This window comes from Oncorhynchus mykiss, chromosome 5 (genome assembly GCF_013265735.2).
Source record: "Oncorhynchus mykiss isolate Arlee chromosome 5, USDA_OmykA_1.1, whole genome shotgun sequence".
Taxonomy (NCBI): Eukaryota; Metazoa; Chordata; class Actinopteri; order Salmoniformes; family Salmonidae; genus Oncorhynchus; species Oncorhynchus mykiss.
In genome coordinates this window covers 35,756,139-35,772,159 of record NC_048569.1, presented here as the reverse complement: position 1 = coordinate 35,772,159, position 16,021 = coordinate 35,756,139, and the positions used below count along the sequence as shown (strand labels likewise).

At 42.3% G+C, this 16,021-nt stretch overlaps 1 protein-coding gene across 3 annotated transcripts in view; it reads left to right on the top strand.

Moving 5' to 3' along the window:
* The window catches only part of gnaz (guanine nucleotide binding protein (G protein), alpha z polypeptide), a 44,238-nt gene extending 32,053 nt beyond the window's left edge, over nt 1-12,185 (top strand). For all 3 annotated transcript variants that reach the window (XM_021602591.2, XM_021602590.2, XM_021602592.2), the window contains one exon: nt 11,511-12,185. In XM_021602591.2, the coding sequence (XP_021458266.1) occupies nt 11,511-11,855 (345 nt within the window). In that variant the 3' untranslated portion in view covers nt 11,856-12,185. The remainder of the gene's footprint in view (nt 1-11,510) is intronic.
* Nucleotides 12,186-16,021: the final 3,836 nt, after the last annotated feature.

Genomic DNA, 16,021 nt, shown 5'->3' with positions numbered 1-16,021 from the left:
AAGGCTATTTGAAGAATCACTTTTCTGGTGACTACATAATTCCATATGTGTTATTTCATAGGTTTGATGTCTTCACTATTATTCTACAATGTAGAAAATAGTCAAAATAAATAAAAACCCTTGAATAAGTAGATGTTCCAAAACTTTTGACCGGTAGTGTATATACCTTCCTGTGGCCTGATAATTCACATATAACATAAATAAGACCAGATATATTAGGCACTTGCTGATTTAGTACATGAAAGCAATTATTTTACATTTTAGTCATCTCATCCAGAGCGACTCACAGGCTCAATTGCCTTGATCAAGGGCAGATTTTTCACCCACTCTGCCCCGGGATTCAAACCAGCGTCCTTTCAGTTACTGGCCCAACGCTCTTAAAGCTACCGGCTGCCCTTTTTAGCGAGTTATAAATACCTTCTTGAGAGGATAATGCAGTTAGGTGTAAATTGAGTTCATAGTGTAAGGTGTGAGGGTGTACCTGTGAGAATTAGCAGCTTGCGATGGCACTGTTCAGCAGTAGGACGTCACAGGTGCACGAACAATTGACTGAGAGGGGGGTGAAGAGAGAGAAGGAGAGGAAGTGAGGAATGGAGAAGGAAAAAAGGGGATTGTTTGGAGGAAATCAGAGGCCCCACCCTTTTCCTCCCCTTGTCTGGACATTATTTCTGAACTCCGGGTGTGGTTGGCAGCCACGGCTGATTTGGGCCCTTATTAGTGAAATGTCTGTTGGAACAGTTTCCACAGCTTTCCCCATTATTGCAAGAGGCTTTTTCAACCCAAAGTGGTATGAAGGTTTGAGTGATGACCATGAATAATATTTCATTGTTAATTAGATGCTATGTAATAGGCCTACACAGTGGCCTACACAGTGGCCTACACAGTGGCCTACACAGTGGCCTACACAGTGGCCTACACAGTGGCCTAGTGCCCCAATCAGCGTCATATGAAGTATTCTGTTTATAGAAACATTTGTTTCTGGTGCAAACTAAGTTCTGGTGTATTTCAAGCCTTCAAGCACATACTATGTTAGAAATGACAAAAACAGCTCTAGAAGTATTAGTGTCTGACTCAATGTAGTATTATGTCTCAATGTGTCTCATAAATCCTCAGAGGAAGATGAGAATGCATCTGAAGACAGGGAGACAGGCAGAGAGGCAGGGAGTCAGAGAGGGAATCAGAGAGGCATGGAGGGAGAGAGGGAATCAGAGAGGCAGGGATTCAAAGAAGGAATCAGAGAGGCAGGGATTCAGAGGGAATCAGGGAGGCATGGAGTCAGAGAAGGAATCAGAGAGGTAGGGAGTCAGAGAGGGAATCAGAGAGGCTGGGAGTCAGAGATGGAATCAGAGAGGCATGGAGTCAGAGAAGGAATCAGAGAGGCAGGGAGTCAGAGAGGGAATCAGAGAGGCAGGGAGTCAGATGGAATCAGAGAGGCATGGAGTCAGAGAAGGAATCAGAGAGGCAGGGAATCAGAGAGGGAATCAGAGAGGCAGGGAGTCAGAGATGGAATCAGAGAGGTATGGAGTCAGAGAAGGAATCAGAGAGGCATGGAGTCAGAGAGGGAATCAGAGAGGCATGGAGTCAGAGATGCAATCAGAGAGGCATGGAGTCAGAGAGGAAATCAGAGAGGCATGGAGTCAGAGAAGGAATCAGAGAGGCATGGAGTCAGAGAAGGAATCAGAGAGGCAGGGAGTCAGAGAGGGAATCAGAGAGGCATGGAGTCAGAGAGGGAATCAGAGAGGCATGGAGTCAGAGAAGGAATCAGAGAGGCATGGAGTCAGAGAGGGAATCAGAGAGGCATGGAGTCAGAGAGGGAATCAGAGGCATGGAGTCAGAGAGGGAATCAGAGAGGCATGGAGTCAGAGAAGGAATCAGAGAGGCATGGAGTCAGAGAAGGAATCAGAGAGGCATGGAGTCAGAGAAGGAATCAGAGAGGCATGGAGTCAGAGAGGGAATCAGAGAGGCATGGAGTCAGAGAGGGAATCAGAGAGGCATGGAGTCAGAGAAGGAATCAGAGAGGCATGGAGTCAGAGAGGGAATCAGAGAGGCATGGAGTCAGAGAGGGAATCAGAGGCATGGAGTCAGAGAGGGAATCAGAGAGGCATGGAGTCAGAGAAGGAATCAGAGAGGCATGGAGTCAGAGAAGGAATCAGAGAGGCATGGAGTCAGAGAAGGAATCAGAGAGGCATGGAGTCAGAGAGGGAATCAGAGAGGCATGGAGTCAAAGAAGGAATCAGAGAGGCATGGAGTCAGAGAAGGAATCAGAGAGGCATGGAGTCAGAGAGGGAATCAGAGAGGCATGGAGTCAGAGAAGGAATCTGAGAGGCAGGGAGTCAGAGAGGGAATTAGAGAGTCAGAGAGGGAATCAGCGATTCAAAGAGGGAATCAGGGATTCAGAGAGGGAATCAGAGAGGCATGGAGTCAGAAAGGGAATCAGAGAGGCAGGGAGTCAGAGAGGGAATCAGAGAGGCAGGGAGGGAGACATGGAGAAAGGGGCTGTGGTGAGCCTCTGAATTAGATTACTCAATGAGCTCTCAACTTGATGCCACTCAGACTCAAATGGAGTTCTCTCTCTCTCCTCTCTCTCTCTCTCTCTAGACTCTCATGCATGACAACAGAAAGGGGGGGGGGGATCAGACAGGGCCTGAATAATTGAGTCTTAAACATGAATATATTTTAGGTACTATTTTTTTGTGTGTATCTTTGATGGACTGTCTGAGACAAGAAGGGATACCTGAGGCCCTGACACTATCTCTAGGCAGTTTACTGATTCCATTTTTTTGTTGTCAGTGTATGTTTTATGGTTTAGGTTTTGGGACTGTTACTATTCAAAAGAGATGAGTTGAGGTTGAAAGACCATGTCAAATAGAATGGGACTGATAATTACTTTCACATACATTTCAAATTAAGTATTCAGATATTTTTTTATTTTAAAAGTAGTTGAATATTGGAATGTACTTGGAAAGTATTGGCATGTATTTGAAAATGCTCAAATACACACCATGCATTTAATCCAGGTATTTGAAAATAGTATTTGAAAATACTTTCAAAGAGTAGGCTATTTTATATAACAAATAATCAAATAGACATGTATTTGAAACCCGGACTGATTAGGTGAGAGATAAGGAAAGGGAAGGACACAAAGGAGCAAGATAAAGCTTCCTAGAGAGTGTAGCAGAACTGGGAGAAGAGTGCTGAGGTTTCTACACTGAGAAAAAGCTCTGGATCTACAATTACTTAATTAATGGAGATCGTACGGCCCTATAGTACAACCTCCATAACTCACTAACCACAGTCATCATTCAGCCATGCTCTATAACAAAATGGACTCAGTTGCAATGGTGGCCTTAAACTTAAACTCTTAAATCTGTTTTAACATGCGCAATTGGCTGTTAAATGTAAAATGTAAAAAATACAGGAGTCTAGGGGAACACATGATGACCTCAGATTATGATATACTAACATGGAATAGAAGGCTGAATGACATCACCACCTGAGAAACCAGCAGGAAATGAATGGGCAGAATCAAGAGTACTGTAACCATAGAACTAGGAAAAGAGACTCGGCTCTCTCTTATTCCATCATATGGAGTGTAGTACTGGATCACTGGTAGGACATGCTACACAGGGTTTTTAGAGAGGATGGCTGTCTTTGTGAGGAAAAATTAAAGTCTTGCAATTCTTTCCCCACCCACCCATTCCCTGATGCATTTTTCCTGTCCCATCCCTGTCTTCATAATGAATTGGTTGCCATGGCTTCAGTTGCCTAGTAACAGACCCGTCAAATGCTCCTAATAATCCTGGGCTGTTGACAGTGAGCTGTGACTTAGGGAGGGTGTGTGTGCACGTGCATCCACATGTGTGTGTTCTGCCTGAGTGCGTGCACTGTAAGCGAATAAATGTTTATATGCGGTAGTGTGTACTGTGTGTATGTGAGGAGAAAACAAAGTACAAGTGATTTCTGGTTGGAGTGGTGTACAGTGGACATACATTTCACAGAGCTGCTACAGTGACATGTGATTGCACTCTAAGCCCCATAGACATAGTAGAGGTGTTAAATTAAAGTGTCCCGTGACTCCAGAGGATCCAAAATAGGACCACACGTTCTACACTTCTAAAATCTCCTAAAAAGGGTAAGCATACTTTCTCACGCTGTTAATATGAAAGTCATAATTGACAAAGTTAAGCTAATAGAATTTCATGTTAATGAATGGGGAATTGTGTCCAATAGGAAACTGGGTTTCACAGCAGATAGGATGACAGAGTAGGACCATTCTTGGGTTAGCTACTGAAACACTCACCAACTATGAGGTGTTTAAACAGAATTTAACATCAGAGTTTAAGATCTCAATAATGCTCTTGTGGCAACGAGCAGGTGTCCACATACTTTTGGTAATGCACTGTATGTTATGAATTCTAGCTAGGTGTTAGAGTTAAGGGGTTAGGGTTAAGTCTTTGAGTTAGGTTAAGGGTTAAAGTTAGGGTTAGGGAAGGGTTAGCTAACATGTTAAGTGGTCGCAAAGTAGCTAAAAAGTAGTAAGTAGTTAAAAAATTGCTAATTAGCAAAAATGCTAAAGTTTTCCGTGATGAGATTCAAACTCGCAACATTTAGGTTGCTAGACATTTGCGTTATACGACCACCCATCCACCCCGACCAACCACTGCCTTAACTAACCAAATGCCTTATGTTACCATACCAGACATAACACATCATACTAATTTGGGTGTCCTGAATTTACATTTGCTATGTTAAGTCTAGTCTATGAGACCAGGCTGCTGTGAGAGTAAAGCATAAATCATAGTCCACAGACACTGAGACGCGACAGTCCGGCGTCCCATTGTGACATAGCACTCAGACCACCATCGAATGTGAACCTTGCAGTAAACCAACGCGACTCTGGAACGCTGGAACGCGTACTCTGTTAATTTGAATGTGTTGGCAGTTGGAGAAATTGCTCGAGCTGCGCTGAGAATTCGAAAAGTTTGAAAGCCAGCGGTGCAATATTCTAGAACACTGGTGTGTGTAGGCATACACGTTTTGGACTATGATAGACACTTTCGACTTTAGGGTCCTTGAGGAATGTATACATTGTAAATCACAATTGTTATGGTATGGGGGTGTATTGGGGAAATCCATCACAGTAAAATGTTGAATCCATTCAAATTAATCATGGAAGCTTCTTGAATTGAATTTATCCTGGAATGAAATGTTGTTTATAGGCTGAACATTTAATTGAATCTTGCAGAGCCCAGAGATTGAAGGAGGCTGCAGTGAGCAGCAGCACAGTGTACAGACAGAGAGAGGAGAGAGGGGTGGGGTGGAGTAACAAGCACTAAAGACAGCTACAGAGCATCGGGTGATAAAATGTGAGGTAATGCCAGCTCAAAATATTCAGGTAGCATTACAAAACAGGGAGAGAGAGATACCTTGATTAAAATAAACGTGTAGTGTGTATAGAGACACCTATTTTTGAGGCTCTGGCAATTATAATGAAAAATAATAATGGAAAACGTTGTGTATGATATTCTTGAGGCAATTGTATTATTTTGTGTGCCTTAATGTACAGTGGATATACAGTACCAGTCAAAAGTTTGGACACACCTACTCATTCAAGGGTTTTTCTTTATAAAGGGTGGCTACTTTGAAGAATCTAAAATCTATTCTGATTTGTTTAACACTTTTTTTGGTTACTACATGATTCCATGTGTTATTTTGTTATTTGTATTTTTATCATATGTGTTTTTTCCATATGTGTTATTTCACAGTTTAGATGTCCTCACTATTATTCTACAATGTAGAAAATAGTTTTAAAAAATAAAGAAAAATATAAACTCAACATGTAAAGTGTTGGTCCCATGTTCCATGAGCTGAAATAAAAGATCCCAGACAGTTTCCATACGCACAAAAAGCGTATTTCTCTCATTGTTGACATCCCTGTTTTTGAGCATTTCTCCTTTGACAAGATAATCCATCCACCTGACAGGCCTGGCATATCAAGAAGTTGATTAAATGCCATGATCCTTACACAGATGCACCTTGTGCTGGGAACAATAAAAGGCCACTCTAAAATGTGCAGTTTTGTCACAGATGTCTCAAGTTTTTAGGGAATCCATAGATTAGGGCCTAATGAATTTAGTTCAATTGATTGATTTCCTTATATGAACTGTAACTCAGTAAAATCATTGAAATTGTTGCATGTTGAGTTTATATGTTTCTTCAGTATATAAGGTAGTGCCATTCGAATCGAACCTTAATTGAATTATGTAGGGGTGGCTCCTCACTCACTCCAGAGATTTGTATTTACTTGAAACAAAGCATTAACACAGGATTGAACCTCCTCATTAATACTTCATCTTAATTAAGGCCTGTGTGTCTAGAGTGCTCAGGGAGAGGGGAGGGCTCTGCCGGTTGGCCGCGGGGTGGGATGGTGAGGGGGGCTCTGCCCATAGGCCACGGGGAGGGATGGTGTGTTCAGGGTCTAGGGGGGGGAGAGCTTCCTGCTGTGTACTGCTACCCTAGTATCTACTCCTCTTTCCCCTCTTCCCTCCTCTCTCCCTCTGTAACTCTAACGATGACGGAGTGAACAGGTAAGGAGTGTAGAGAGTCCCAAAGCACAGTGGGTGGGCTGCTGCCTTCCTCTTCACGCAGCAGGGTTCTGGTGTAGACACCCTGAGAACAAATGGAGGGGGAGCCTCTGGCTCTGACCTTATTTAGTGTAAACTGCTTAGGGTCCTAAGCTCAGTCCCTAAGGATGCCTACTTATGCCAGAGAAAAGAGGCTTGCGTCTCGAGCCACAGCACCGGATCCATAACAAGTCTGTATATTCATATGATTGGTTCCTAGAACTTATATAGAACATAGAATTTACAGTATACAAATGAGTTAATTTGCCTAGTCCCTTGTTTAACATTGCAAAACACTACATATTGTACGCAACAACAAATAAGTGTGTAAATGAGACAACAGAGACTTTATAACTTACAACCCTCTTGTTGTTAAACTATGTTTAATTGCACTTGCCCACCTATCACTCTCTCTCCTCCTATCGCTCTCTCTTTCTCTCTCTCCTTCAATCTCTCTCTGAGCATATCTTGTGATTTGCTCAGAGCACCATGATGTTTTGTGTAACCTTTTAAACAGCCGTCCAGTCTTCAAACTGAACTCCTCACTCAGTCACAAGCTACTGGATTCACACCACATGCCTGCAGCCTCCCATATCTCTCTCTCTCTCTCTCTCACTCTCACACACACACACACACACACACACACACACACACACACACACACACACACACACACACACACACACACACACACACACACACACACACACACACACACACACACACACACACACACACACACACACACACACACACACACACACGCACACACGCACTCTTGCAGTATGTCTAGTATTAATCATTTTAGTACCGGGGACTTTTAATGGAATATGAAATCTATCAGGCCACAGATTTTTATTAATCTCATAGATATTGTACATCTTGGGAAAAGCCTCATGCATGACAGAGCTCTACTTGCTGCATCTGTACTGATGTCAGTCAGACTGTTCTTTTCACATTTGGCTTCACCAACTGCCCAGCACTCCCCTGTGCTCAAACTATGATTCACTGCATGACCAACAACTGTTTCCTTGTTCTTCTTTGATATATAACAACTCCTCTCCCCAGTAATATATGAATATATATTTCAGTATGACAGTGATTTAGGGAGCTGTTAACTCTTTACACGCATGGGAATTGGCCTACTGTATATGGATAGGGCTAAATTGAAATGTTTCTTACAGAAGAACTATGAAAAGCATATGCATAACCATGGTAGCAATTGAAAGGGAACAGTTTGGAGATTATGGGGAAATTATTAGACACAAGACTGTTTGTGTACAGGTTTGGATAGATTTTAGCCATGTTTTCAATTTAAATGTAAAAGTACAATAATCAGTGCAGCTTCTCAAGTCCATGGCCATTGCATTCCAGTATATTGTAGCTCTAACAGAGAAGGCCGATTTTACTGTGTTGAAAAGGGACAACCCTCTAGTTACTGCCCTTGTTATCCTGGAGGTGCTTTCCTTGAGCATGATATGCCGGCATAGGGGTGGAGGGACAAGACCATGCAGGATCTTAAAGACAAGGCTTGCGTCTACATTCTGCTTAAAGCTATCCAGACTAAATAAATTATGTTTGTAAATGATATGACAATGGTGGTAACTGTTTGGTTTGTTATCAAAAATCTTAAGTGTTTGTTTGTAGAGTGATTCAATTGGTTTCAGGATAGTAACTCCTGCTTGTGACCAGCATGTGAGGCAACATCTCAGATGTGAGATATATAGCATGCATATATATATAGTTTGGCGGCCTCCAGAGGAAGGAAAGGTCTTGGCAGCGTTAACCACCTTCATAAAAATGACAAGGGATGGAGTGAGAGGACTAACTGAGGTCTCCAAGTGACCACACTCCTCTCCAAAGTGTGCACAGTCCCTGAGTCATTTCTTTTTTTTTCTTCTTTTTTTTTTAACCCTTTTTTCTCCCCAATTTCGTGGTATCCAATTGTTGTAGTAGCTACTATCTTGTCTCATCGCTACAACTCCCGTACGGGCTCGGGAGAGACGAAGGTTGAAAGTCATGCGTCCTCCGATACACAACCCAACCAGCCGCACTGCTTCTTAATACAGCGCGCCTCCAACCAGGAAGCCAGCCGCACCAATGTGTAGGAGGCTACACCGTGCACCTGGCAACATGGTTAGCGCGCATTGCGCCCGGCCCGCCACAGGAGTCGCTGGTGCGCGATGAGACAAGGACATCCCTACCGACCAAGCCCTCCCTAACCCGGCCAATTGTGCGTCGCCCCACGGACCTCCCGGTCGCGGCCGGTTACGACAGAGCCTGGGCGCGAACCCTCCCTGAGTCCTTTCAATGCACTTGTATGACACAAAGAAGAGTCTTCAACTATAAGGTGCTTTTTTGAGCTCTCCTAACTGTGCCTCTGAGGAACTAGAGCAAGCACACTTGTAGTTGTTTTGTTTGGAACACAGACCACCATCACACAATTACTGTTGTTGTTTATGTAACAGTATAACTTTAAACCGTCCCCTCGCCCATACCCGGGCGCGAACCAGGGACCCTCTGCACACATCAACAACAGGCACCCACGAAGCGTCGTTACCCATCGCTCCACAAAAGTGACGTCACCGATTGAAATGCTATTTAGCGCGCACCGCTAACTAAGCTAGCCGTTACATTTACACAATCCAAAAACGGCCCAATATTAATTAGCAATCTGGGTCAGGTGAGCATAATTTGAAAGCTTGTTCTACTGCCACCATGACTAGCTAAATTCTAAAATACGATGTTATAGTGTTAGGCTTTCACAAGGCTATTCACAGAAACGGAACGTAATTGTGATGCGCATAGAAAGGAGTCATGAGTACATTCAGCTGCACGTTCTGTTTGGCTTGCTTGTATGACTGCGATCTGGACTCAGAGGTAGACAAAACATAGTAAACGAAAATCCAGGACACTCAAATTAGTATGATATGTTACGTTTGGTATGGTATGTATTAATTTGTGGATGTCTATCATCCATTTGGTATGATATGTTACAAATTCCAATTCGTATGATAGTGTATGTTCCGAATTGCAATTCGTACAGTATTTACGAATTTACAATACGCAAATGATCTGCTACGAATTCCAATTTATTGTGGCTAAAGTTAACTAGATGGCTAACGCTAACGTTAGCTAGGCTAGGGGTTGGGTTGGGGGTAAGGTTAGGGTTGAGTTTAGGAGTTAGGTTAAAGGGAAGGGTTAGCTAACATGCTAAGTAGTTGAAGGTAGCTAAAAAGTAGTAAGTAGTTGTAAGGTTACAAATGAGCTAAAATGCTGAAGCTCTCGAAATGAGATTGGAACACGCAACCTTTGGGTTGTTAGACGTTCATGTTTTTCTCCTTAAGTTAAATTCTGTCTTATGTAGCCATACCAAACATAACATATCATACTAATTTCAGTCTCCCGGATATTTGTTTATGTCTAATCTGAGACTAGCCTGTTGTATGACATCAAAGCAGTAGTTATTATAATCTTTAACGTCTCATTCATTTCCAGCATTTCCCTCACTCAGATGACAAAAATGTCCAAAAGTTGTTCAATTAGCGGGAGTGATGGGGCAACTTGTCTCATGTGGTGCTCATGTTCAGAACGGCTGTCAGTCAAAATCCTACAGCGCTGTGAAGAGCAGAGCATGAGCTCTGACGTAATTTATAGCATTTTACTGTAAAGCCACTGCATTCCAATTTAGGCGATTATCAGGGCCCAAATCTGCCATTTTCAACACGTATATGAGTACAAGTGTAAAGGTCTACGGTCCTCTTTGGGTTTTCATTTTGTATTTCATGTGTTTTAGAGGTTTGAAACACAAACCTTCACAACAAATTGCATTTTTGGGAGCATGTGATCTTGACAGTTATGACTGTGGCCCTCATGGCTACACATTTGAACAGAACTGGCTCCCATTCATGAATTTGGAAAACATCCTAGGAGGAAAATAACATTTATCCTAGGGGTTTGGATAATACACAGCTGACATCTCCGAGGCAGCACAAACAAATGGGTCTTGGTCTGGTAGCAGAAAACTAAGAACCACAAGATTGTATATTGCTTAATTTAATATGCCTCCAAAAACACAATCTTGCAATCATAGAAAGAAAACAGACAGTGAAGTTGTGTTTTGGGCAAAGCCAATGTCAGGCAGGCTATGCTTTTGCTCCCATAGCTAAAGCTCAAAGGCAGAGTAAATATGTCATCCCTGGGATGGGCTTAAGAAATGTACTCAACCTATCAAGTTTATTCTGTCGCTTAGTCCATCTGTACACACTGAGAATTGTTCCTGTTCATGGTTATGTTCAGTGTAAAATACCATGGAAATTCCCTGAAACGTATTTCAAATCAACGGTATTACATTTCATACTCATTTCACCCATTTGTCTTACGTCAGAGAGGGCAAGGCTATCTGTACATCTGTACATCATCTGACCTCAAAAACAAGACTTTGATGTGTTTTTTAACTGTGCACAGTTCCAGTAACTCATTTAGTGCTCATCATGTGGGCAGTAACAGTTCTCTACTCATGCTAAGCTTGAAGTGAGAGAGAAAACCTGCTCTGTTTGTTTCCGGGTTGAGAGTTCAAGTGCAGGTCTTTGACCGAGTCTCCAGCCCATGTTTACACAACATATGAACCACACCTTTGGCTGTGTTCTCATTGTGTTTTCATTTTCAATTCGTTTTTGGAAACATATTTTATTTTTTGGAAGATTTAGCAGTTACAGAAAATCATACTCACAATCACTAAAAATGACTAACTTAACGTCATCTTCAGCTTTAGCCCAACGTCAGCCTCTTTCTCTTACATGTCAATAGGGTGTGTCTCACGTGAGGGAACAACAATTTTCTCATGATTGCCTCTTCTCTCTCCCTTTCCATCCCTCCTCTCTACAGAGTCGTATGGCAGAAAGCCTGCGTCTGTTTGACTCCATCTGCAACAACAACTGGTTCACCAACACCTCACTCATCCTCTTCCTCAACAAGAAGGACCTGTTGGCCGAGAAGATCAAGCGCATCCCTCTGACTGTGTGCTTCGCCGACTACAGAGGTCAGAACACCTACGAGGAAGCGGCAGTCTACGTGCAGCGGCAGTTCGAGGACCTCAACCGCAACAAGGAGACCAAGGAGATTTACTCGCACTTCACCTGCGCCACAGACACCAGCAACATCCAGTTTGTGTTCGATGCCGTCACGGACGTGATCATCCAGAACAATCTCAAGTACATTGGGCTGTGCTAGGACTGGGGATAGGGTGGGGAGGGGAGAGAGGGCTGCGTGGCAGCAGTAGACCCATTCGCTACCAGGCCCGTTACACACAAAGCCTGTCTGTCAGTCTCTTTGAGGAAGTGTAGGAAAGAGAGAACCTGCAAGGTGGAGCAAGGGGGTTGGGATTGTCAGGGACGGCTATAGGATCAACTGATCTGCTTGAAATATTAGAGTTGAGGGTCAAAGGTCAAGGTGGGATTTACCCAAGGTCAGCATAAATGTGTTTGCACTGAATATATGAGTATGTAGAGACACACACACACACACACACACACACACACACACACACACACACACACACACACACACACACACACACACACACACACACACACACACATGCTTATGTTTTGCTCACACACAAGGACTTGGGATCAACTGTCAAGCACTTGTTTGGCGTGGAAACAATGGAAACTGAAGACAACCCCTACCCTCTGCCTGCCAAATCTGGTATTGAGCAGGAGTTCTTGACTGGCAGTTTCAGAGTTACGTTTGTCATTTTAGGTTGTTTGATTTGCCTCAGTCAATTAATGCTGCTTTGCGAAAATCAATAAATTCCTGTGGATTTTCCCCTAAAAAGCTGGACAGCGGGTTTACCTGGCAAGGTATAGGGAGATGGTGAGTCACAGGTGTCCTGGGAAAATAGTTGGAGGACATGACTTATGTCACAGGGTTTCTATCCAAAGGAGAAAACTGCCACAGTTGAAAGCTGAAGTAAAGGGTATTTTCTACACACACACTGTATCTCATTTCTTGAGGGCTAAAATGGCTCTTTAAGGTTATCTGTTGTCCCTCTTCATTTTGTTTTCTGTTTTTTTTTGGTTTAAAAAAAAATGTATGTTTGTCAAACCTGCCCCTTAGAGCAGGTCTCTGACCTGCCAGGAGAGTGTTACACTCCATAGAGTGGATGGTGTTCTCTAAGATCATTCCAGTTTTCAGCAACAAAGACATCAAAAACAGTGCCAATTTTAGTGTAAATAAAAACAGATCCCATCAATAAATGTTGGTTTTATTGACAGAAACATTAAAACATGCATGATTTTGTTAATTGGGATATTGGTCATTTTTTTATTTTGGATTTGTTTTCTGTTATTTTAGGTTTAACTACTATATTCCCTAAAATATATATACAAGTCAAACACTGTGTACGATTGTACAGCTGTTGTCTAAGAGGAATTTATTGAAAAGAGTACTATAAATTGAGATTATGATGAAGATGGTGACGATGATGACGCCAATGACAAGCTCATTACAAACCCAGCATGAGATGATAGAGTGGGTTGGGGAGGGTTAAAGGGAAAAAAGTTTGAAGACTGCAAAAAATATGAATGCGAAAAAACAAACGCTTCAGTTTAATCCTCCTTGCGCTATCTACATGGTAATTGTTATACAGTGGGTATGATGTGTACATATACTGTAAGGTTCACTCTGTTAAAACAATAAATAAAAGGTTGAGCTGGAATACTGTAAGTGAGAGAGAGAGAATGTGAGAGTGAGAGAAAGAGAGAATGTGTGAGAGAGAGAGAATGTGAAAGAGAGAGAGAGAGAGAGAATGTGAGAGAGAGAGAGAGAGAAAGCCCTGCTCTACTTCTCTCCTCCAACCCTCACCTTTTCAGCGAAGAGGAAACAACTCAGCTAAGGGCTTCAGGCTTGACTTTACATGATGTTCACTTCAACAAAAAACAACCAATTTAGCCAAACAATAAAAATAATAAATAAAATGAATTATGCAAATTCTGGTTGTGCAGAGAATGTGTTTTTGGGTGGTGGTCATGGGTAGGATGGGAGTACAGGAAAATACAGTACACACTACTATGTTTCAGATCTTTATGAGAACAGGCTCCACACCATGCTGATGAAGCACTGGTATTATGTTTTGCTGTCTCGTATGCCTTTAATTCTAATCTAACACCACACCCGCCAACAAAAAAATAAATATCTAATTTTTGAGTGGGACATGCTGTTCCTAAGCCATCTCTCTCTCTCTCTCTCTCCTAAATCACAATTAAAAGAGCCTGTTCTTATCTGAGTTACCATGCTACACTACAAGGGAGGGACAAATAACTAACACACAATTTGAGTAGGCAATTAAGTTACGAGTAAATTGTTGCAGCAGAGATTTGACAGGGTGGCAGAAGTGGTTGGGATAGCCCAAATTCAACTCAGAGCACAAACCCTGATTGACTCCCTTCCTACTGCTAATGGTTCCACGGGTCATTGTTTGGCCAGCCACAGCGCCTGCTTCTTATGGCTGGTTTATAGTCTGTCTATCGACATGTCTGTAGACAATTGTCGAAGCGACATCATGAACATTCCATTGTCTTCCGACATCAAACTTGTCATTGTTATTATGAAAGGCCAGTTTGTAGACAATTACAATGCGATAAGTGTCGCTGGTCAAAACAACATTTCATTTATACTCTGGTGGAACGTCTGTAGATTGTCGCTGTGACTGTCAGTTTCCTTGTAGCACTGACATGAAAAAAGTCTCTGCGACTGTCGCAACATCCATTGTCGTGGTTACCGGAATGCCACAGTTCTAAAATGATCAGATAGAATGAGCTACTTTTATTTCGTCACACTGTGGCAGTAAGTGATTTTCTGTAAGCTCGCCATTACCTTGCAAATAATAATGTTGTTGAGTTTACTTTCTTGTAATAATGAATAAAAAGATGCTAAAGTTAAGACATTGTCAGCTACCCTCTGGTCATTATCTGAACTGGCTAGCCAGCTAGCTATCTAGTATTTTAATAACGAACCAAAACATTGTTTAAAAAAATTGCTTTTAGTTTCCTGGCTTGATGATTGGTTGACATTTTCCAAATACATTTTTAAAACAGATGGGTTTATTGGTGTTAAAATAGAGAAATGATGCTATCTGGAGCACCTCGCTGCTTATACTTTTTCATAACGTTCATAAGTTTGGTGTCGGACGACAATAGAATGTTCACGATGTCGCTACGATTGTCTACATGTCGAGAGACGGACTGTAAACCAGCCATTTAACTTTTTCATAAAATCGGTGACTCATTGTTATATTTATCCTGATACCAGATTCGAATTTACGCAACTCTAACAAGTGCTACAAGGAAACTGACAGTTGCAGCGACAATCTAGGGTCATTCCACCGGAGTATAAATTAAATGTTGTTTTGACCAGCAACACTTGTCACATTCTAATTGTCTATAAACATGTCGTTAGACCAAGTATTAACCGGCGATTACATAAAATGTATAGCAGCAGAATCGATGCATAATTGCTTCATGAAGTAAGCTCACATGGAATGATAGAAGTTGCTGAAAAATAAAAGTAATTTCTCTTCCAGCTCATCAAATAACAATGCATTAAAATGTGTTAAAATGCAATGCATTTTAGTCAATAATGTATCAAGTTTCAAGTGTAATTATTAGTTGTATGTGCAGGATACGCATGGCAGACGTCGTACAATGAAATGCTCACTTGCAGATTCCTTCTCGAACAAATCAAAAATCAAATAACATTTTATTAGTCACATGCTCCGAATACAACAGGTGTAGATCTTACAGTGAAATGCTTACTTACTTATATGCCCCTAACCAACAATGCAGTTGAAAAAATATGTATAAGAAATAAAAGTTACCAGTAGTTAAAGAGCAGCAGTAAGATAACAATAGCAAGACTATATACAGGGGGTACGGGTACGATAGCACCTTCCTCTGACACCACCTGGTATAGTCCTGGATGGCAGGAAGCTTGGCCCCAGTGATGTACTGGGCCTTACGCACTACCCTCAGGCAGTGATGCAACCAGTCGGAATGCCTTAGATGGTGAAGCTTTAGAACCCTTTGAGGATCTGATGACCCATGCCAAATATTTTCAGTCTGAGGGGGAATAGGTTTTGTCGTGCCCTCTTCACGACTGTCTTGGTGTGCTTGGACCATGTTAGTTTGTTGGTGATGTGGACACCAAAGAACTTGAAGCTCTCAACCTGCTCCACTGCAGCCCCGTCAATGAGAATGCGGACATGCTCGGTTCTCCTTTTCCTGTAGTCCACAATCATCTTCGTTGTCTTGATCACATCGAGGGAGAGGTTGTTGTCCTGGCACCACATGGCCAGGTCTCTGACCTCCTCCCTATAGGCTGTCTCGTCGTTGTCGGTG